The 23,407-nt window shown below is 39.7% G+C and overlaps 1 protein-coding gene across 7 annotated transcripts in view; it reads right to left on the bottom strand.

Moving 5' to 3' along the window:
• Positions 1-927: 927 nt before the first annotated feature.
• Positions 928-23,407, bottom strand: part of ythdc2 (YTH domain containing 2) — a 120,725-nt gene continuing 98,245 nt past the window's right edge. For 2 of the 7 annotated variants that reach the window (XM_061847671.1, XM_061847673.1), the window contains exons 26-31: positions 22,984-23,123; positions 22,387-22,552; positions 21,592-21,705; positions 12,661-12,867; positions 11,648-11,830; positions 3,562-8,067 (exon numbers count right to left, since the gene is read on the bottom strand). In XM_061847671.1, coding sequence (XP_061703655.1) covers positions 7,966-8,067; positions 11,648-11,830; positions 12,661-12,867; positions 21,592-21,705; positions 22,387-22,552; positions 22,984-23,123 — 912 coding nt within the window. In that variant the 3' untranslated portion in view covers positions 3,562-7,965. Of the gene's footprint in view, positions 1,315-3,561; positions 8,068-11,647; positions 11,831-12,660; positions 12,868-21,591; positions 21,706-22,386; positions 22,553-22,983; positions 23,124-23,407 lie in introns of those variants that run through there. The other 5 variants (XM_061847669.1, XM_061847668.1, XM_061847667.1 and 2 more) reach the window with 5 other exon arrangements.

The following is a 23,407-nucleotide window of genomic DNA, read 5'->3' as shown; positions in this document are numbered from 1 at the left end:
TCACACATTCCATTCTATCCAATGCCGTTTCCAGTCTTCAGTTATTAGTAACATTTGATGCAAATATTTATACTTGAAGTGATAGTGAAGTTTATACTTGTTTATGAAAAAGTTGGCATCCATCCATCATCTTGTAAATGGATGGCTTATTTCATGTAATAACATGTACCTAGTATCGAAGAAATAAATGTTCTGATGATTATAAATGTGTATTACTTTAAGTGTTGAATTTCTAGAAAGGAAAAAAGGCATAATGTCAGTCAGAATATTTCCGTTGAAGTATTCTACTGTAACTCAGTTCACCTATGAAGAAAACATTTATGAAGACAATATTAAGTTTGACATGCTCCTTGACCATCTAAAGCTAAATTTGGATCATTGCTATGAAAACAAAAGCACAGAAATCCTCATTCTATTCACAAGCCTTCCATTTTCTGTACCGCTTGCACTTATTAGGGACGCAGGTGAGCCTATCCAACCTGATTTTGGGCAAGAGGCAGGATGCACCCTGGACTGGTCACCAGTCAATCACAGGGTACATACTGACAGCCATTCACACCTATGTACAACTTTGAGTCTTCAATTCATCTAACATATATTTTTTGGCGGGAATGTGGGAAGAATTGGAATACGAGGAGAAAACTCATGCAAGCACAGGTAAAGGAACAAAATGACAGGGAAAAACCTTGAACCCAACCACTGTGAGGCAGTTGTGCAAACCACTCAGTATTGTGCTGCAATTCTTATAATGTACTGCCTTTTTATGAAAACAGTATGTGCAAAATGTTTTCACAATCTTGGCAATGTAAGTTTATTACACATTAATATGGTTAGGTATTCAACAAATGGACAAAACATACTTTGGTTCAAAATATAAACATTTAAACAATTTCGTAGGCATGGCAGAAATACAAGAACTCCATAAAATCAAATGTATATAAATTTAATTTGTTCATTTGGCATAAATACAATGCAAACTTAATTCATGGTGACCTGTAAGACGCCAACTTTGAAGACAAAAGCAGATTACAGTACAGAAAAAGTAATTCATATGCTTCCCACAACTACTTTCTGTTGTCTTAAATTAGAGTTTATCTATTGTAATGATAAATGCATACAAATATGACGAACCTAAATTCTCAACGATTTATACCAAATATATTTTTAACAGATTTAGTTGCTTTCATCACTGGTTGTGAACTTGAAAAACTTATCCCAAGGATGCTGTTGAAGTCTCAACACCCTGTTAGGCATGACTTAGGTGTTTTGATTCCAAAGAGCCAGCAATAGTCTGCCTGCCTGGGCATCTAACTCCTACAAAAGGAAAGAATTGTAAAAATAAAATAGTTTCAAACAAAAATGCATAAACATCATTCACTATACAGAGGGTATGGAAAGTATTCAGAACCCATAAAAACGTTCACTCTTGTTCCTATGTGCCCTCCTATTGGCTGGTGACCAGTTCTTGAAGAACCCCGCCTCTCGCCCATAGCTAGCTGGGTACAGCAAATGGATGGATGTCATTTTGCACCCATTTGCTAAAATCTTTTTATTTTTTTTCCTCATTAATTAACACACGGAACCCAATATTGCTAGAAATAAAACATTGCAATTTTTGCAGCTTTATTTAAAAAAATATATAATATAAATATATAAATCCCTAAATATAAGCAGCACATCAAATGTCCAACCAGGGCAAATAACATTCTAGACCATTGTTATACATCCATCAAAAACGCATATTGTGCAATCCCTTGCACACCCATTGGCTCCTCTATTCACTGCATGTTGTACTTAATACCTACATACAGGCAAGCACTTAAATGTGCGAAGCCTTTAGTCAAATCAGTTAAAAAGTGGATCAACGAGGCAAAATTAGAAATTCAAAGCTGCTTTGACTGTACAGACTGGAGTGTCTTTGAAAATTCAGCATGCAGGCTCAATGAATTCACAGATATTGTTACGGCGCATGTCAGTTTCTGAGGTGTGTGTGTTCCAACAAAATCCTTTTGCACGTTCCATAACAAGCTGCAATTTTCAGCCAGTCTTAGACAACTCTTCCAGGCTAGAGATTGTATATTGTAGTGGGGACAGGGCCCTCTACAATCACACTAGAAACCAGTGGACTAAAGAAATTAACATTGCAAAGTGGGACTATGCAGTTAAACTGGAAAAACATCTTGGCGGTAATGATTCAAACCAGTTTGGCATCGATTACAATTGCTCACTAACTACAAGCGACGTTCTGCCCCGGTAGAAAACAAGAGCGGGCTAGCTGATGACCTAAATAGCTTTTATTGGAGATTTGAAAGAGACACTTCCACACCACGCACCCACGAAGCTGCACTACCTTCCACTACACCGTTTAACATTCATGAAAGCAACGTTAGACATATCTTCAAACAACAAAGGATCAACAAAGCGCCGGGCCCAGACCTTGTGTCCCCATCCTGCTTCAAAGTCTGCGCAGACCAACTTGCTCCTGTCTTCACAAAGATCTTCAACAGTTCTCTAAACTGTGTGAAGAACCAACCTGCTTCAAATGCTCCATCATTATACCGGATCCCAAAAAAGCAGCAGTCTCAGGTCTTAATGACTTAAGGCCTGTTGCCTTGACATCTGTGGTCATGAAGTCCTTTGAACGCCTTGTGCTGGACCACCTCAAGAGCGTCACAGGTCCCCAACTGGACCCACTGCAATTTGCCTATTGCGCTAACAGGTCTGCACTTCATCCTTGAACATCTTGACAGCCAGGGTACCAATGCAAGGATCCTGTTCGTGGACTTCATCTCTGTGTTTAACACAATCATCCCTAAACTTCTCACCTCCAAACTTCTTTAGCTTGTTATGGAACGTCCCGCCTGCCATCTCCCTGTGGATCTACAAGTTCCTGATGGGCAGGACAGCAGGTGAGGCTGGGGAACACCACCTCATCCACGTGCACTATCGTCACCGGGACACCCCAAGGTTGTGTCCTCTCCCCTCTGCTCTTCTCACTGTACACGAATGACTGCACCTCGTGGCATCAGACTGTCAAACTCCTGAAGTTCGCAGATGACACCATGGTCATCGGCCTCATCAAAGATGATGACGAGTCTGCGTATTGACAGGAATTGGTGAGAATGGAGCTTTGGTGTGGTCAACACTACCTGGTGTTGAACACTCAAAAAACTGGAGATGATCGTGGACTTCAGGAGGCATCCTTCACCACAGTTGACCCTGACGCTGTCGAACTGTCTTGTGTCAACCATCGAGACTTTCAAATTCTTGGGAATTACAGTCTCAGAGGACCTGAAGTGGGGGATGAACATCAACTCCATCCTCAAAAAAGCCCACCAAAGGATGTGCTTCTTGTGGTTTCTGAGGAAACACGGCCTGTCACAAGAGCTGCTGTGACAGTTCTACACAGCGGTCATCCACTCAGTACAATGTACTACCATCACAGTCTGTTTTGGGGCCGTCACAAAAAAAGGACAAACTTAGACTGCGACGGACAATCAATATATATATATATATATATATATATATATATATATAATTAAAAAAATATTTGTCATTTTAAACTGCTCCCTTTGCACAATTGACACACTTATCTATATAGAGCTTACATCAAGTCTTATAAGGAATAGTTCCTATAAATAGAAATATCTCTTCTTTGTTCTTGCTACTTTGTTGTTTTTTGTTCTCAATGTCGTACAAGGGCAGCACCGACTGCCAGAGAAAAATTCCTTGTGTGTTTTTACACACTTGGCCATTAAAGCTGATTCGGATAATCAACCATAAGTATTCAGACCTTATGATGTCCATTTTTTACAATCATCCATGAGATGGTTCTACATCTTCATTGGAGTCCAGCTGTGTTTGATTATATTGATTGCACTTGATCAAGAAAGCCATATCCCTGTCTTTATAAGACCTAACAGATCACAGTGCATGTCAGAGCAAATTAGAATCATAATATCAAAAGAGCCTAAGAGCTCATAGACAGAATTGTGGCATGGGTCAGATCTGGCCAAGGTTACAAAAGATCTTTGCTGCACTTAAGGTTCCTAAGAGCACAGTGGCCTCCATAATCTTGAAATGGAAGACGTTTGGAGCAACCATAAGCCTTCCTATACAGCTGGCTGTTTGCCCGAATTGAGCAATTGGAGGAAAAAAGCCTTGGTGAAAGATGTAAAGACGAACCCAAATATCATTGTGGCTGAGCTCCAGAGATGCAGTCGGGAGATGGGAGAAAGTTCTCGAAAGTCAACCATCACTGCAACCCTCCGCCCATTGGGGCTTTATGGTAGAGTGGTTTGACGGAAGCCTTGTGTGCTTTAAAAATAAAAACACCTGAAGGACTCCAAGATGATAAGAAATAAGACCAAGCTATAACTTGTTTGCCTTAATTCTAAGCAGTATGTGTGGAGAAAAGCAAACAATCAACACCTGTTCCCTCAAAATGTTTTACGTCCTGAGCCGCTTGACCTCAGTGTGTCATCCATTGAAGTTACATGGCTTATTAAAGAATCAGAACACTTGAGAACAATTTTAACTGTTTCGTTGCAAACAATGAAAATGTCAAACTGATATTCTTTTAAGTACACAAAAAATACCTTGCTAACCAAACCAAGCCAAGTTTAACTATGAACTATAAATTTGAAAGGCCGCTTCCAAATGTATGTATTTATTATTATTATTTTAATTCACAATTGTCTGTTTTTCTTGGTGTAAAACTGAATTATGTCTTGCGCATCATTTGCAGTGACACCTGAATGATGCTGCCAAACTGTTTTATGGTGAATACCAATGCTCCCTCTAAAGTGCACAACTGCACATTTGTCACACACACTCAGCGCAGAGGAAAACGGATCCAGCGCAGTGAATTACAGTCTGACATTTTTTTTTTTTTTAAAACATGGCAGCACACTGCCTCTCACAAAGACCTGCTGCTGACCCCACTCCCCCCCCCCATTTTAAAGGGGTACAATCATAATTACAAACACTGGAGTATGTGAATAATACAAGAAAAAGTGGTGAAACTGGATGAGATTTTCTCTTTTTTGAGAAAAAATGTCTGGTCTGAAGCCAAAGTAGAAAGTACAGGATGAGATGGTGTCAAATGTTAAAATTCAACCTTGGCACAGCCTGACTGAGGATGAAAGCACAGATGATACGTTGCCCAAAAAGCTAATTCTGTATTTTAAATATAGGAGGCAACATCACATTAACACAGATAGTTTTTGTTTTCAGTTTTTGTATTTTTTGTATTGTCTGTGCTTTCATCTTTGTGCGCAAAGGTGGATTATTAAAATTGCACACTGTCTCATCCTGCCCTATTTGATTGATTGAATTAAAAAATTCAAAGGGATAACTTGCAACATCAGCTGTCTGGTGTACTCGGGAACTTTGCCATGTGAGGCTGTTGAACTGACAGCAGAGATGCATTTTCATATTGATGGCTATGAGATCATTATTATTATAATTTTAAATCACATCAACACACACACACACACACACACACACACACACACCACACACACACACACACACACACACACTCTCGCACACGTACATAAAATAAATTTTCTTATAATTTACAATAGGGGGATCTTATATAAGAATATTATCTGTTCAAAAACATTTATGGTCTTCATAGCTTTTTGATTTTGAGAGGATTTAATAGAAAGGATGTGCAGTTTAGGTACACTGTGCAAAGCAGCAAATGATTTTTTTTTTTTTTAACAAGCAAATTTATATTTATGAGTGTGAAATGTTCCTATCAATATGAAATTATTTATAAATACATTTTTTTGGCTCTTACGTTATTATTCTTATAATCACTGAGCCCAAATACCACAACTACGACATACCCAAATACCCACACACTCCGACAGTCATTGCATCTTAAAATAACTTTTTTTTTTTTTTTTTTTACTTTAGCCAATATTTTTGAGGGGAAAAATACGTAGCGTGTCTAGCGCGGCTTCACTCTATGTTGCCCAGACCGCTTTGCTAACTAAACACCGGTGGTGGGCAGTGTGCATAAGGACACTGTCATTGTAAACAACATCGATGGGGTGCGTACGTATGTATGTGAATTATGCTGTCAAATGTAGCAGCCACTCACCCCTTACTCATTGAATCCCATTGCAAAATGTCACAAACTGAATAGTTTTATGTTATACTTCAAACTAGGCTCGGATTTTTATTTTTTATGTGCAACGCAGAATGTCAGTGATCACATCAGCATTGCGCAATTGCACATGTGCGCAACTTAAGAGGGAACTTTGCTGATCACCTGTCCATTACAGTCCCCAAAGAGAAGCATGGTGGTGGGCTGCATCATGCTGTGACTCTGTGACTTGTTCTTGAATGTCTAAGCTTGAACCCTGACTTAAACCCAATTGAGAGACCTGAAAATGGCTACCCACCAATGTTCCCCCTCCAACCTGACAAAACTGGAGTGGCTATTAGATGCTGTGTGTACACTAATGAGGGGGAAAAAAACCCCAAATGATTTTAGCAAATGGCTGCAATAGAACAATGTATGAAAAATTTAAGTGGGTCTGAATACTTTCTGTACCCACAGTACATGAAAAATGGTTTGAAGCAATTCTAGACTTGGATGTCAGGAACTTCTGCTCATGAACCTACGTTAGACAAAAAATACAGTAAAATGTTCAGAGTACGAAAAGATCATAGTAACAACACGGATGAAAAGGGTCGAGGTTGAAGTACTTCAAAATTAATGCCTCCAGCGGAACCTCCGTTTGTGAATTCAAATCATTCCATGACTAAGCAAATGAGGGAATGTTCCCCATTGCAATGACTGAAAATGCAATACATTTTTGTCCCAGGAAGAAGTTATGGTTACCTTGTTTTTATTAGTATGCAACATACTGGACAACACAGAAATAAGTGAAAACACACTATTGTGAAGAAACAACACTGTTTGGCATCAAATCACTATGTAAGTAGTAGTCTTTTAGCATACAGTACTGTGTACTTGGGAACCGTGCTGCGTGGTGCAATGGGGTGGATATTTTGGGTTTGTGGCTTTGTATGTAGATAAAGCTGTGGAGTCACAGTGAAAGCAAGCATATTAGAATACAGAAAAAGGGGTTTAAGGCCTTTTCACAATGCATTTAGCAGAGCTCCATCAAGGAAAGCAACTACTGTGTATGTGTGGTGCAACAGCATGATGACATAACGCCTTGTTGCGTTGGGCAGCGTGGACATTTACAATAGCGTGTCTCAAATTGAAATTTTTTTATTCAGGGGCTGTGTAGCTGTGATGTTGGATGGGACATCCAATAAGTGGTGGGGCTGGTGGGGGGTGATACACAAGGTTCTCTCACTACTTGGTGCTTCACTTTTTGCGGCTTCAGTTGTACACGGGTTTTTAATGAAACAAAAATACAGTCATATTGCGGAAAAAGATGTTGATACAAGGTGCGTGATTGGTTTCCGGCGCGACATTGACCAATGAGAGCACGAGTGGCTTTATCCCGTGAGCTGATTGATTGCACATCATCGAAGGCTCACCCAACAACTTCCCTTGTTCCACCCGTTTTCTTGTTTTTCCTGTTTCGTCCACGCTGTTGAGCGTCTCGCATATGTCCTGTAGTATGCGTTAGTCTTCGTCTTTTTTTGTTTTCAGCTGATAACATTTTTTGATTATATAGTTATAATATCACCTCAGGGTTGTGGCCCGGCGGGAGGAATGGGCTCTTATTTGGGAGCACTTTTATCCTTTTTGGAATTCAGTGGGAGGAATCAACCAAATGGCACAGACACTGAGGTACCTACTGGGATGTCCTCCAGGGCTCCGGGACAGGGCACTTTTCTCCTTGTTGGACCCTGCATTGTGATTCGGCCCCTCGAGGACGAGGCTTTTTGGCCAGCAAAGGCTGGTTCAAAAAATGTCAAAAAAGATACGGTAAAAGATATTCCATCCAAGCCTATCTCGTGCATCTTCCTCTAGCACCCACTGTCCTCAAGTCTTCCCTCACAACATCCATCAACCTCCACTTTGGTTTTCCTCTTGCTCTTTTGCCTGGCAGCTCCATCCTCAGCACCATTCTACCAATACAGAGAAGAAAATAAGTATTTGAACACCCTGCTATATTGCAAGTTCTCCCACTTAGAAATCATAGAGGGGTCTGACATTTTCATCGTAGGTACATGTCCACTGTGAGAGAGAATCTAAAAAGAAAAATCCAGAAATCACAATGTATGTTTTTTTAATGATTTATTTGTGTGATACAGCTGCAAATAAGTATTTGAACACCTGAGAAAACCAATGTTAATATTTGGTACAGTAGCCTTTGTTTGCAATTACAGAGGTCAAACATTTTCTGTAGTTGTTCACCAGGTTTGCACACACTGCAGGAGGGATTTTGGCCCACTCGTCCACACAGATCTTCTCAAGATCAGACAGGTTTATGCAGGGTTCATACTCAGTCAGACCCAAAAAATTTAAGGGCTTTTTAGGGCCATTCTTAGGGGCTGACACGAAAAATTTAGGGCTGAAACGGAAAAAATTTAGGGCCGACACGAAAAATTTAGGGCCATCGTGGGAAATCAAGAGTAAGGAAAAAAGACTCACCCAATGGTGCCATCGGATGTTCTTGGTTCATCAAAGGTTCCAGTACCTCAGTACCTGTGACAGTGATCACCTGTCGCCCCTTGTGCTAGTTCTCATTGATATGACCATTGTCAACGTCTTCACATAACAGCATACAGAAAAACTGATTCTAACTACAATTGCAACTATATACACAAATGTCTTCTACTGATGTCTGTCTCAGCACCCCTACTCTAGCTCCTTGAGCCTCCTCTATTTGCTGCTGCAGAGGTGCCAAAGAGGCTCTCTTGTCCTTTGCTCTGCCTCTGAGTGCATTGGGCTCAGTGATAAACCTCAGCTTTCTCTTTTCTTCTGCCTGGTCACACAGCCTGTCAGCCTTCTCAATAAGCGTAGATATGTCAGTCTCTATTCTGGCTTTTTTGGCTTTGAGGCAGTAGAGATGAAAAGTGGGCAGCTTTGACGCCCATCTTTCCTAGCTGGTAGCTCTGCTTGCACAGATGGCAGTAAAACATGTGCCGATCTTTTGCATCTCGACACACCCAGCTTCCAAACTCCTTACTTTCAACCCAAGCATCTTGAAAAATGCACTTCCCCATGATACAAGTTGGATCGATGAAAGACGTAACGAAGACGAAGTGAAATGCTGACTCACTGAAACGAACAATGGAGTATCAATGACAAGATGGCGACTCGTTGTCAACATGGTGACTTCCATTGACAATTTCGGGCTGTTTTAAACGCCAGATGGATCGCTATTTTTTTTATTTTTTTTTTAAATAAAAGATAAATTTTTTTTCGGGAGAATTTAGGCGGTAGAGGTCCTCCCTTTGATTTTTTATAATTTAAGGCCTTTTTAGGGGCTTGACCGGTTTTCGCGGATTTTAAGGACTTTGAGGAGCCCCTAAATGCACCTTCGAAAATTTAGGGGTTTTTAGGGACTTTTAGGGACGCGTGCGAACCCTGTTACGGGTTGTCGCTGAGAAACACGGAGTGTTCGCTCCCTCCAAAGATTTTCTATTGGGTTTAGGTCTGGAGACAGGCTTGGCCACGCCAGAACCTTGATATGCGTCTTACGGAGCCACTCCTTGGTTTTCCTGGCTGTGTGCTTCGGGTCATTGTCATGTTCAAAGACTCAGCCACGATACATCTTCAATGCGCTGACTGAGGGAAAGAGGTTGTTCCCCAAAATCTCACTATGCATGGCCGTGGTCATCCTCTCCTTGATACAGTGCAGTCGCCCTGTCCCATGTGCAGAAAAACACCCCCAAAGCATGATGCTACCACCCCAATGCTTCACAGTAGAGATGGTGTTCTTGGGATGGAAGTCATCATTCGTCTTCATCCAAACATAGTGGTGGAATTATGACCAAAAAGTTCCATTTTGGTCTCATCTGACCACAAAACTTTCTCCTATGACTCCTCTGTATCATTCAAATGGTACTTGGTAAACTTAAGACAGGCCTTGACACGTGCTGGTTTAAGCAGGGGAACCTTCCGAGCCATGCATGATTACAAACCATTACGTCTTAGGGTATTACCAACAGTCACCTTGGAAATTGTGGTCCCAGCTCTTTTGAGGTCATTGACCAAGTCCTGTCGTAGTCCTGGGCTGATTCCTCACCTTTCAAAAGATCATTGAGACCCAACGAGGTGTATTTCTTGCATTGGGTTCCACTCCGATTGGGGTTGACCGTCATGTTTAGCTTCTTCCATTTTCTAGTGATTGCTCCAACAGTTGGACCTTTTTTCACCAAGCTGCTTGGCAATTTCTCCGTGGTCCTTTCCATCTGTGTGGAGTTGTACAATTTTGTCTCTTGTGTCTTGGCCATGTTACAAGTTTGAGTCTTACTGATTGTATGGGGTGGACAGGTGTATTTATGGAGCTAACGACTTCACACAGGTGTATCTGATTCAGGATAATACATGGAGTGGAGGTGGACTATTAAAGGTGGACGAAGAGGTCTTTGAGGGTCAGAATTGTATCTAATAGACAGGTGTTCAATTACTTATTTGGAGCTGTATCACACAAATAAATCGTTAAAAAAAAAAATCATACATTGTGATTTCTGGATTTTTCTTTTTAGATTCTCTCTCTCACAATGGTGGACCTGTGATGAAAATTTCAGACCCCTCCATGATTTCTAAGTGGGAGATCTTGCAATATAGCAAGGTGTTCAAATACTTATTTACTTACTTACTTCACTATATATAAAGACATTTTAAAATTTCTAAACTCGGTATAATACCCTGCAGTGTGAACATAGCCCAAGGCTTTTTCCTCTCTGTTAACAGTCAACTGTGGGACCTCATGTATAAAGAAGTGTTTCCCTTAACCAATCATGTCCATTCAACTGAACTAACCACAAGTAGACCCCAATCAAGCAGTAAAAATATCTCAAGGATGATCATTATAAACGAGATGCATTTAAGATCAACTTTATGTTTCATGGCAAAGGCTATATTAATACCTGACATGAATTGTTTTTTTCTTTTTTTTTTTAACTGTGAAGAAAAACCCCCCAAAACAGTTCATCCCATTCAGTCCATTTTTTGCCATAAGGCTGTAGCAAATTATGGAGTAAGTGAAGTGCTGTGAAAACTTTCCAGATACACTGTACATGGTCAGACAAGCTCATTTTCCACTGTGCTGTACCAACTTGCTTTACCATGGTTGTACTCGGTTCTACCTACCTTGGTCAACGTTCTATCACAAAAAGAACTTTCAAGCTGTAACGCATCTCATTAAAGTTAAATGGTATAACAATAAATAAATAGACAAACAATTCTTAATACTTTCCCAATTATTCCAATTACTGGAAATCTGTCACAGGAATGCAGAACTTTAAGTACTTGGTTACCTTGTAGTTTTTTTTATCTGAATGAAAGTTAGGAAGGTTAAACTGTTAAAAGTTATTCATTTTCCCCCACATAACTTATTCAAGATGATTGTGTGAATCCTTTGAAATATCCTTAAAATCAGTCAGGTCACAAAATGTAGTGTGTTGAGAGACTAGACATTACACTGTAGGCATCACATGAAGTTTTCATCATCATACTTCAGTCGCAAAGACTCACCTGTCCATCTCTACTGATTTGGACCTTCTTGTTGTCGTTCAATTGGTTGAGAATATGTTGGGTGCACTGGAAAGGCAACTTTTCCTTGCAAATCCACTCCACACTGAAAACTCCTCCTAATCCACAGAAATCCCAATCTTGACAACTCCTATGACTGATGGTTGATGACATGCGAGCATATCCCTGGAAAAAAAAATACAATGCACAAAGTCTAAATATATATAATAGTAATAATTGCTGAGCTTTTATTTTGAAACTGTAGAATACAGGAAGTAGGAAGCGCTGAGCAGAGTGAAAAACGGTAAAAAAAGCATGTCAACAGTTGAAAGATGTAGCACGTTGAAATCAGCTTATTCCTGTGCATGAATCCGTGAGAAAGCAATGGCTGTGAGTAATTTATGTTCTTTACATGTTTCAGAAGTATTGTTAGTAACTTTAACAGTATCTTCGTGCATATTTGTGAGCTGCACTGATTTAGTAACTTTACATGTTGTGTTCATTCTCATGAGATAACGAGCAGCAGTATGTGTATCTGCTACTCACTTCACTAGAATGCTGTTGCTGTTTGTGCTTACACTTACTGAATGTGAATGTTTAATTCATATACTAATGGAAGATGTTTATACGCCATACTGATTTGACATTGCAGTCTATTTAGTATGTTTTGTATTTCTTTTTCTAGTTTCACTCCATTTTCATTGTGTCACCCGACTTGACCTGATAAGAAGTCATTAAAGGAGCAAGCACGCTCACTTCCTGGCTCTTGAAAAGGAGTTTGGCTGGCTGTTTATTCATGTTAGCACTTTGGAAGTAAAACACATGAAGAGAACAGTACAGTTTGCTAAAACATCAGTCACTGTTTGTATGACCTCAACTCTTCCATACATGACTTTGTGAGGTCAGGCTGTGTGCTGGGGTGTGTGACAAAACAGTACAGGAGACAGTGTAAATTTAATTCCTGATTCAAAGATTGTAATAAATATATATACATTAAAAGCTAAAATAAAATCTACCTGGAAATGTCCTGAACCTTGAACAGAAAAGATGAGAATGATTTCATTCTCCTGGAAGGCCTTGGTGATTTTGGTCTCATTACTCGGAATGGTGGACCAGATGCCTTTCTGCTGAGAAATTTCTAAGTTCCGAGTGTTGCTGCTTTTCATGATGAAATAACGGATTGAGGAAAAGGCCAGGTTGGGTAACAATTGTTCCGTGCAATGCTGGAAAATAATAAAAAAAAATACAATTACTACATTTTCATTCATTCATCTAAAAAAATTAAAAATAAAAAAAACCTACAAAAACATCCTATAGGCAGATCACAGTGGAGATATGTATGGAAAACATTACCTGATGATTTGGGCTAGTATTTACCCAAATCATCAGTCACAGAACACCTGAGCACCTTACAGTTATCGGGTGGATCATTGACGCCTCTCTGTCTGCAAAGTTAGCCAGTGTGGCGTTTTAGGCGAATTTTCAGTTGGCGGCGACCTTCAATCAACAACTTACAAGCGCTTTCACAAGTCATATACAGTAGTACCTCGGTTTTCGAACGTCTCTGTTTTCGTACAAATTGGTTTTCTAACAAAAATTGAGATTTTTTTGCTTTGGTTTTCAAACGAAAATCGGTATTTGAATGCCCCGACCAGCTGACCCACGACTATTTGTTATTGTGCTTTTGAATGCAGCCTCTAAAAAAAACAAAACGACGTAATGCGCCCATTGTAACCAGTTGACCCACACACTCCTCTGCACGCGGACGTGCCCCGGTAGTGACTTTTTTTTCTTCCAACTGAGCAATATTAACCCCCGATCATGGCTCCAAAGAAGGCAAGTGGAACTGCTGGTACTGAAAAAAGGAAAGTGGTGCATAAAACTGTCGACTTCAAGAAGGATTTGACAGCCGAATACGAATCTGGTGTGCGTGTTTCTGAGCTATCGAAGAAGTATGGCATGGTGAAATCGATGATCAGCACCATTCTGAAACATAAGGATACCTTCAAAGCAAGTGATGTTGCTAAAGGAGCAATCGTGTTGACCAAGCAGAGGCCACAGATCTTGGAGGAAGTCGAAAAGTAAGATGGGGATAGTGTTGGCGAGGAAGGGATTTGCGCCAAAGCAAGAAATCTGTATACAGGTTTAAAAAGAAAAGAGCCCAGTCTAATTCCAGAGGGCTTTCAATTCAAAGCAAGTTGAGGAGGGTTCCAAAATTCTGCAAAAGAAATGTGATACCCTACGTTGTTCGCCATGGGGAGGCTGCAAGTTCGGAGCAGGCTGCTGCAGAAAAGTTCAAAGACGAGTTTGCCCGTTTCGTCAAGGCCGAGGTCTACCTTCTCCAGCAAGTTTTCAACAGTGACGAAACGGGGCTATTCTGGAAGAAAATGGCACGAAGGACCTACATCACGCAGGAGGAAAAGTCGATGCTAGGCCACAAGCCTATGAAGGACCGGTTTACGCTTCTTTAATGTGTAATGCTTGCGGTGATTGCAAGATCAAGCCGCTGCTAGTGTACCATTCTGAGAATCCCTGTGCATTCAAGCAGAACAACATTATGAAGCGTACATTGCCTACTATGTGGAGGTCCAACTCCGAGGATTGGCTGACCCGACAATTTAGTCCCTAGTGGGAGCATGAGGTGTTTGCCCTGACCGTGAAGTCCTACTTGGCGGAGAAAAACTTACCAGTACGTTGCCTTCTGCTTATGGACAATGCGACTGCCCACCCTCCAGGTTTGGAGGCCGACTTAACTGATGAATCTGAAATAATCAAAGTCAGGTTTCTTCCTCCTAACACGACAACCTTGATTCAGCCCATGTACCAGCAAGTCATCACCAATTTCAAGAAGCACTATACAAAATTTTTGTTCCAAAGATGCTTCGAGGTAACGAGTGACACTCAGCTAACCCTTCGTGATTTTTGGAAAAATCACTTCAACATTTACCACTGCAACACCATCATCGACAAAGATTGGAGCCAGTTGATGCAAAGGACCATGAACTCTGCATGGAATTGTGGCCCAAATGTGTTGCTGAGCGCAATTTTGATAGTCTTGCAGCTGTTGCAGGGCCTTCAACAGATGCTGATGGCGACATGGGGTCTCCACAGGATTGTCAACTCATCCATGAAATCGTGACAATGGGCCAAAATATCAGTTTAGAGATTGACTCCGATGATTTTGAGGACCTGCTGGAGGAGCATCGTATTGAGCTCACAACTGAGGAACTCCTGCACCTTCGGGAGGAGCAGAAGATGTTGGAGGAGGAGATGTCGTCTGATGAGGCTGAAGGCAGGAAGGATGTCTCAAGTGCTGATATTAAAGCTATCTGCACTAAATCCATAATTTTGTAGAACTCCGTCACACTAAAAAAGCAAAATGTTGCAGAGCACTGCAAAATTTCCATGATATTGTTACGAGCTCTTCAGGAAGGTGCTCAAAAGACGGCAGTTTTGTTTTCTCCCCACTCATTATTGCTTGTTTTAAGTTATTCTGCACTTTTGTTATACTCTACTAGGCTAAAGCATACATTTTATTTACAGGAAGGTGCTCAAAAGACGGCAGAAACAGTCAACATGAATTCTTTCTTTGTTAAAAAGGGGCAAGTCACCCCCACCGAAGACATTTGAAACAGTTTTTGCATTGTTTTTCTTTTGTTCCATTAACTCTCTAGTTGCAAGTTACATTTTTTGTACGTTACATACTTTCTGTGCAAATAAAAAACAATGCCCCCCCCTCATTAATGCGTGTTTTAAGTTATTCTGCACTTTTGTTAATAAAAAAAGGTTTACAACGCTGGGGGCCAAGTAGCTAGAGATACAGCAAGGCACTCCCAGCCTAGTATACTCTACTAGGCTAAAGCATACATTTTATTGACAGGAAGGTGCTCAAAAGACGGCAGAAACAGTCAACATCAATTCTTTCTTTGTTAAAAAGGGGCAAGTCACCCCCACCAATGACATTTGAAACAGTTGTTTTTGCATTGTTTTTCTTTTGTTCCATTAACCCTCTAGTTGCAAGTTACATTTTTTGTACGTTACATACTTTCTGTGCAAATAAAAAACAATTTGTTCCCACCCCCCATTAATGCTTGTTTTAAGTTATTCTGCACTTTTGTTAATAAAAAAAGGTTTACAACGCTGGGGGCCAAGTAGCTATAGATACAGCAAGGCACTCCCAGCCTAGTATACTCTACTAAGCTAAAGCATACATTTTGCGCAAAAAATACATATATTTCTTAATGATTTAATTATATAAAGTATTTAAACTATACATGTATTTCTACTATGAAGTTTATTATCAGGAAAAGCTAAAAAAAAAAAAAAAAAAAATTTTAAGACTTGGAACGCATTATTTTATTTTCCATTCATTGCAATGGGAAAACGCGCTTTGTTTTTCGAACGTTTCACCTTTCAACCGGGCCTCTGAAACGGATTGCTTTCGAGAACCGAGGCACCAATTTAATGGTTTTTAAAGGGAAATTCCTTTGGTTTGGATTAACAATGTATCCAATATGTCATGTCATATGTCCTGTACCTTGACAATATGATGTTAATCCTCTCTAATTTAATGGTGTTTTCAGAAGATTTTTTTTTATCAGCAACTACGAATTTTCATGGGTGCCGCCATTTTGTCGAGTCACATGAGCTACGTTCGCGGATGTGACGTAATAGGCGCGGCAACAAAGGCTCTCACGATGGGAAACAATTGTGGCCAGTGCTGATTTCTCGGATTTATCCTCATCTGATGAAGAAATAGCAGTACCGGCTGATCGGGAAGACAGAGGAATACGTCCATACAGATTTTAACCTGTGGCTGTAAATGTTGAATATTTGGATGGCTCTTCGGATGGGAATGATGCGGAGTCTGATGAGCGGGCTCCAGCGAGTGGCGGGTCATGTCAACAACAGAGCGAGCAGGATATCAATCAGCCAGATGAATATTTGATATGATCACTGTCAGGTTCACCAATTAGGCATTAATTAAACGGGACAAAAATGAAGCAAAGACGCCAGTTCAAGTTTGACAGCTTGCGAGAAGAGAGGAGAGGAACTGTCTTGTACAATTCACCACTGCACTCTCTGATTATCCTCTCCTCATCACCTCGATTTATTTAGTTTCAAAACGCCCCTTATTTACATGGATGTTGCAAAAAGGAGATGGGGAAGCAAAACATAGTTGGAAACAAAGTGTACTTCTTTGTGCATGTGTGTGGAAGATTGCTGAGTACATGTGTGGTCATCAATTCTTTAACAGACAACAGGTGCTCCTGGTTCTAACAGTTGTGATTCTGGTTCTATCTCCTGCTAAGCGGCTGCCACATTATCTCGAGCAGATCAAATCATTTTGTTATTGGAAGCAGATGTATAATAATAATATAAACAATTATTCAAAGAACAAAGGCGATGTTCAGAACTGTAGAAACTACAAAGGAATAAAGATGATGAGCCACACAATGAACTTATGGGAAGACTTAGTGGGGGCTAGACTCAGGTCAGAACTAAGTATATGTGAGCAACAGTATGGTTTCATGCTTAGGAGTACCATAGATGCGTTATTTGCCTTGAGGATGCCTGTGGAAAACCACAGAGAAAGTCAGAAGGAGCTACATTGTGTCTTTGTAGACTTAGAGAAAGTTAATGACAGAGTACCAAGAGAGGAACTATGGTATTGCATGCGCAAGTCTGGTGTGGCGGAGAAATATGTTAGAATAGTACAGGACATGTATGAGGACAGCAGAACAGAGGTTATATGTGCCGTACGTGTGTCAGAAGAATTTAATGGAGGTGGGACTGTATCGGTGATCCGCTCTGAGCCCCTTCCTGTTTGCAGTCGTAATGGATAGGCAGACAGATGAAGTCAGACTGGATTCCCTTTGGACCATAATTTTCGCAGATATTTTCATATGCAGTGAAAGCAGGGAGCAGGTGGAGGAACAATTAGAAAGATGGAGGCACGCACTGGAAAGGAGAGGAATGAAGATTAGCCAAAGTAAAACAGAGTATATGTGCATGAATTAGAGGGGTAGTGGGGGAAGAGTGAAACTCCAGGGAGAAGAGATCGCAATGGTGGACGACTTCAAATACTTGGGGTCAAGAATACAGAACAATGGTGAGTGTGGTAAGGAAGTGAAAAAACAGGTCTAAGCAGCGTGGAACAGTTGGCGGCAGGTGTCTGGTGTTCTATGTGACAGAAGAGTCTCCGCTCGGATGAAGGTCAAAGTTTATAACACTTGGTGAGGCCGTCCATGATGTACGAATTAGAGACTGAAGAAACAACAGGAAGCAAAACTTGAGGAAGCAGAAATGAAAATGTTGAGGTTCTCCTAGGAAGGAGCAGGTTGGATAGGATCATTAGAGGGACAGCCAAAATTGGATGACGCCAGACTTGGTTTGTACATGTCCTGAGGCGAGAGAGTGAGTATATTGGTAGAAGGGTGCTGAGGAAGGAGCTACCAGGCAAAAGAGCGAGAAGACCAGAGAAAGGTTGATGGATGTTGTGAGGGAGGACATGAAGACTTCCGAACTCATCACAGTACAAAACCTTGGAGTTATTCGCTGCCAACTGTGGCATGAAAACTGTGGGTGGTAGAGAAGAAGATGCATGAGAAAGGCGTAGATGGAAAAAGATGACACGCTGTGGCGACCCCTAATCGGGACAAGGCGAAAGGAAAAGAAGTAACATAAGACAACGAATATCATATCAAAATTTATATGTATATATATGTATATATATGTATATATATATATATATATATATATATATATTATATATATATATTTATATTATATATATTTTCAACCACCTGTACCTGTATGTGACTATCCAATGTGATTGTATTTTTTATTTTTTCATCCATACGTAAATGTAATGCGCTCTATTGACTTTTTAAAAATATTTTTGGAAAAAATTAAGCGTTATTTTTGAGAAATCACGGTATATGCTCTAACTTCTGGTCACAACTCGAGCTGCAGCTTTCTGAATGATCTCCAGCGGTTAAATGCCCTTTTGAGGAGCACAGTAAGAAGACTATTACAATGGTCAAATCTACTTGAGATACAAGCATTGTTGCATTTCTCCTGGTCTGCTTGACACATGCAACCCTTCACTGAGATATTTTCTTCAGATGGTGAAAGGCAGTTTTAGTCATTGATTTGATGTGACTGTTGAAGGTCAGGGCTGATTCTATCAGAAGACCAAGGTTTCGGACTTGGTCTTTGCTTTTTAATGATAGTGAGTTCAGGTATTTACAAGCAGTAATCCCTTTCGTTATTGCCAAAAACAATTCTCAGTTTTGTTGTGGTTTAGTTGGAGGAAATTTTGTCTCATCCAGTTATTTATCTACTTTAGACAATAGCACAAAATCTCACTTGAATTATCGTAATTTGGAGACAGTGCTACATATAACATATATATGTCATCTGCATACCTATGATAGTCTAAACTAAAGGTCTGGAAAATTTGACCCAAGGGTAGCATATACGGGCTGAACAGTGGGGGGTCCAAGAATTGGGACCTAAGGGAGCCATACGATTTGTTGCGCTTGAGCACTTCCAATGGTTACACAGTAGCTCCTTTCCTCCAGGTAGGACCCGAAACATTTAAGGACCGTTCCATTTGGTCTTACCCACATTTCCAACCTGTTTAGCGGTATATTGTGATCTACGGTATCAAAAGCCACACTGAGATCCAACAAGACCAAAATTGACACCTTTCCTGAGTCAGTATTCAATCTTATATCATTTAGGACTTTGACAAGATCAGATTCTGTCCTGTGATAAGTTCAGAAACCTGACTGAAGTTTGTCAGGAAATTGCTGAGTTGATTAAAAATAACTCAACAATCTTGGCTATGGAAGGGAGTTTAGAGATGGGTCTTTATTCTGCTAACACAGAAGCATCCAGTGCTCTGTTTTTTCGAAGCGGCTTAGAGCAGCTACTTTAAAAGCTGTAGGAAACTTGGCCGACTGAAGTCAGCAATTGTTCATACAACTAGGACTGATTTCACAATAGTTTTGAAAAAGTCAGACGGTATTGAGTCAAGATAGTTTGAACAGTTTTCTCTAGTTTTTTGGTCAAATGTATCAAATTCTTACATGGTAATAGAGCTTTCCCTGGCTGGCTTCAGATGTAGTATCATGGTATAATTTAACTGATTTGTCCTGATATTTAACCTGATAGATTGTATTTTTTCACAATAATACAGGCAAACTCATTGCATTTATCAGATGTTTTGAGAGAGGGTTGTGAGCTTGTCAACCACAGCAAAAAGAGTGGGAGTATTGTTGAGGTTCTTATTGATGATTTCAGAAAGGTGTTGCTGTCTAGGCCTGATTAAATCTTGGTTAAAATTACAAAGACACTGTCCATAGAGGTCATAGTGGAAGTATTTATTCCTAAAATGGTAAATTCCATATTCTATTCAGGTCATCTTTTCTCATCAGACAGGTCAAACCAAGATTATAACATGACAGATGGGTGCTAATTTATTGTAATTAAATTGCATTAATTCAAACTAAATTACTTAACACACGTGGAAACCTTAAATGATTCAATGCTGGCATGTTTATGTATTACCATTAATGCTCGCACTCGGTTGTTAGGCCTTATAATGTTTTGTTGCCTACTAGCAAAGTGGTATCTTAAAAGTATGGAAAGCAATCCTTCAATTAAAGTCCTCTCCTGAGCATCAATTTACACTAGCGCATATTTTCTCCCACTCTGTTCTTATAATGCAGTCATTTTTGAGTCCACAAAATAAAGCTCCGTGATTGTAGAAGATGGGATGCGGTGGTATTGGAATATAAGATTTTATTGCAGTAGTCTGACAGTGCAATCGTGAAGGACCAAATTTGTCTTGCTGTCCGATGCAGCCATTAAGTGGTGAATGTGTCTGATGTTATGTCTGTCCCACATCACTGACATGTTTTTTATTTATTTTTTTAATAACTTTAGTGGCAGTCATTTTTTTTACAATACTATGTCAAAAGGTGCGACAAGGGAAATAAACTACCTTTTGGATTCAAATGTACAGTATAGAATGGTGAAGTAGAGTGATTATCTTTTGCAACCCAATCAATGGCGAATTGTGACACTGAAGACCATCAGCACAAAATGCCAATTATCAGCTGAAACCAATCAAGGCAACAGATTGGTATAAACTCTAAGATACATCTCAATAAATGTTAAATCATTTCATTATTCATACATTATATAGGTTTATTAAATAAAAAAATACTTTCAGAGGGAAAATTCCTGTTTAATTTCTTCTTTAAAAATCATTTCCATTCATTCTTTTTTAAAAAGTTTTGAGATGTTGAATTGGAGTTTTTGTTTTCTGCAGGCTAAAATCAACAAAATTAGACATTGAAAAATATTTCACTGTGTGTAGTAGATCTGTAGAATATGATTGTGATTTTCACTTTTTTAATTGAACTGCCTAAATTAAAGTTTTGACCAGTCTAATTTATTGACTCAAAATCCTCATTATTTTGCCAAGTATGTCAAAAATAGAAAAGGAATTTGTTTCCAGTAGTTGGAACCAGTCTAGTGTCACATGTCGAGTACGACAACAGACAGACAGTCAATTAACAGAAAATACTTTTGAGACTTAAATACATTGCAATAACAGTCATGGAGCAATTAAAGTCGCTAATAATCTGGCAATGACAGTACACCTTTTTTTTTTTGACAATTGTGCAAAAGAGCACCGCGGTGGTGCTGCTGTAAAGCGTTGGCCTCAGTTCTGAGGACCCAGGTTCAATCCCGGCCCCGCCTGTGTGGAATTTGTATGTTCTCCCCGTGGCTCTGTGGGTTTCCTCCGGGCACTCAGGTTTTCTCCCACATCCCAAAAACATGCATTAAATTGCCCCTAGGTGTGATTGTGAGTGTTGTCTGTCTCCGTGTGCCCTGGCATTGGCTGGCAACCAGTTCAGGGTGTACCCTACCTCCTTCCTGATGACAGTTGGGAATGGCTCCAGCACTCGTGTATCCCTTGTGAGGATAAGCGGGTAAGAAAATGGCTGGATGGATGAACTGTGCAAAAGGATGTGGACAGAGTCCTATAGCATTTAGAGCAGTTAGAATGCCTCATCGACCAATAATACAGTGCAATGATCATTGAACAAAGGCTGCCAAGACTTCAACGAATGTATGCAGTTTAAAGTGACTCGTCGTTCAATAATCTAGAAAAATATCGATTGTCCAAATGTTGCAGATGTTCCTCAATTGATTGTGCAAGTGGTGCAGATGCTATTCAGCCATCAGAGGCTAGTATTGGTCAAAAACAAATGTGCAAATGCTGCAGCTTTTTGAGTCTACTACAGTGAGTAGAGTCATGGATAATATATAATAATAATTGGCCCGGCAGATTGTGACAAACAAGAGAAAAAAAAAGTAAGGAAATGTACTTGTATATTACTTTGTACAAATGACAATTTTAAGCCAGTCTTGGATGGACTGGATGGGGGTGTCAAGTAACTGATCAGCTGATCAGGAGATTGCTTCGCATTTTATGAATGTTAAATGTGATCTACCTTTTTTTTTGGCACTGTCAACAGTTGTTTACCTTGGAATTTATAATGTGAACCACTGTCCATGATAAGAATCAATAGAAGCTATTTTGGGGTTCTGAAATAAATACTTTGCTGTTTTTAAAGTAAAAAAAAAAAGAAAATAAAAACACCATGCATTGTGTAAATTAAAGAATGGATGGAAGGATCAGATTTTTGAATTTCAAATACCTTTCCTGAGAAAGAAGAGACTGGGCTGCCAGTCTGACTGTCCAAGCTCACAGAAGATGTAGAATTACTAGACGGGAGTTGTTGCACCGTGAGAGTTTTTTTGCCCAGCGAAGACTCATCACTGCAATGTGGTTTCCTCTGATACAAGCCTAAGACATCATGTGTCCTGGAGCATCGAAGATAATGTGAATGAATGTGGAGGGTGATGTTACAGTGAATAAAATATTACTCTAATATCAAACTCTACTCTCACTAAGTTCTATGCCAGAGACGATTAGACCTTTAAAGCTAGAATACAACATTTTGAGAATTCTTGGACATGAATTACATCCACAGGTTTAAAAACTAATGTGGATAAAATGACATAAAAAGGCTTTTTCTAAGGCCTTATCAATTCAAACTGTTTAAATACGGCTATTGAAAGAAATTCAAGGTTTAACGTTTGCATGAATAAGAATAAGAAATGGCTTGTCGGGAAAAAAAAAAAAAAAAAAAAAAAAAAAAAAAAAATCAATGGTCAGACAGTTGGACAAGAACTATTAAACTTGCTCAAACAGTGCTCTTAAATTTACTGACATGAAAATAGTTTTTGATTACCTGTTTTCGTATGGGTTCCATGAAACCTTTTGGCTGCTTTTTGAGTTCTTGTAGAACCCCTCTGACATCAAAGTCCGGGGAGGCTGGCCTATCCCTGAGGGTTGCTTCAAGCATACTGCTTGCTCTTCTGCAGTAAGCACCTAAAAAATATAATTTTAACGACTTAGTAAAAATTATTTTTGTCAATTTTGTCATCAATAAAAGAATACACATTGTATCGTATCTAAAACAGCCGTCAGTTGTTTTCAAATGTGGATCCGCTTATTTTGTCCTGCAAATGATTCACTACACCCCATTTTCTTCCACTGCTGGGTTTATCAACAAGAATGTCATTCTCGACAGTACCATGACAACGATGGGCTTATTTGAACCCAAAGTAAAAAAAAGAGTGAAAACTATGTAGTGCACTCTAAAGACTGTAGAG

This window comes from Syngnathoides biaculeatus, chromosome 17 (assembly GCF_019802595.1).
Source record: "Syngnathoides biaculeatus isolate LvHL_M chromosome 17, ASM1980259v1, whole genome shotgun sequence".
Taxonomy (NCBI): Eukaryota; Metazoa; Chordata; class Actinopteri; order Syngnathiformes; family Syngnathidae; genus Syngnathoides; species Syngnathoides biaculeatus.
Note: the sequence above shows the minus strand (reverse complement) of the source record. Positions and strands in the feature narration are given on the sequence as shown.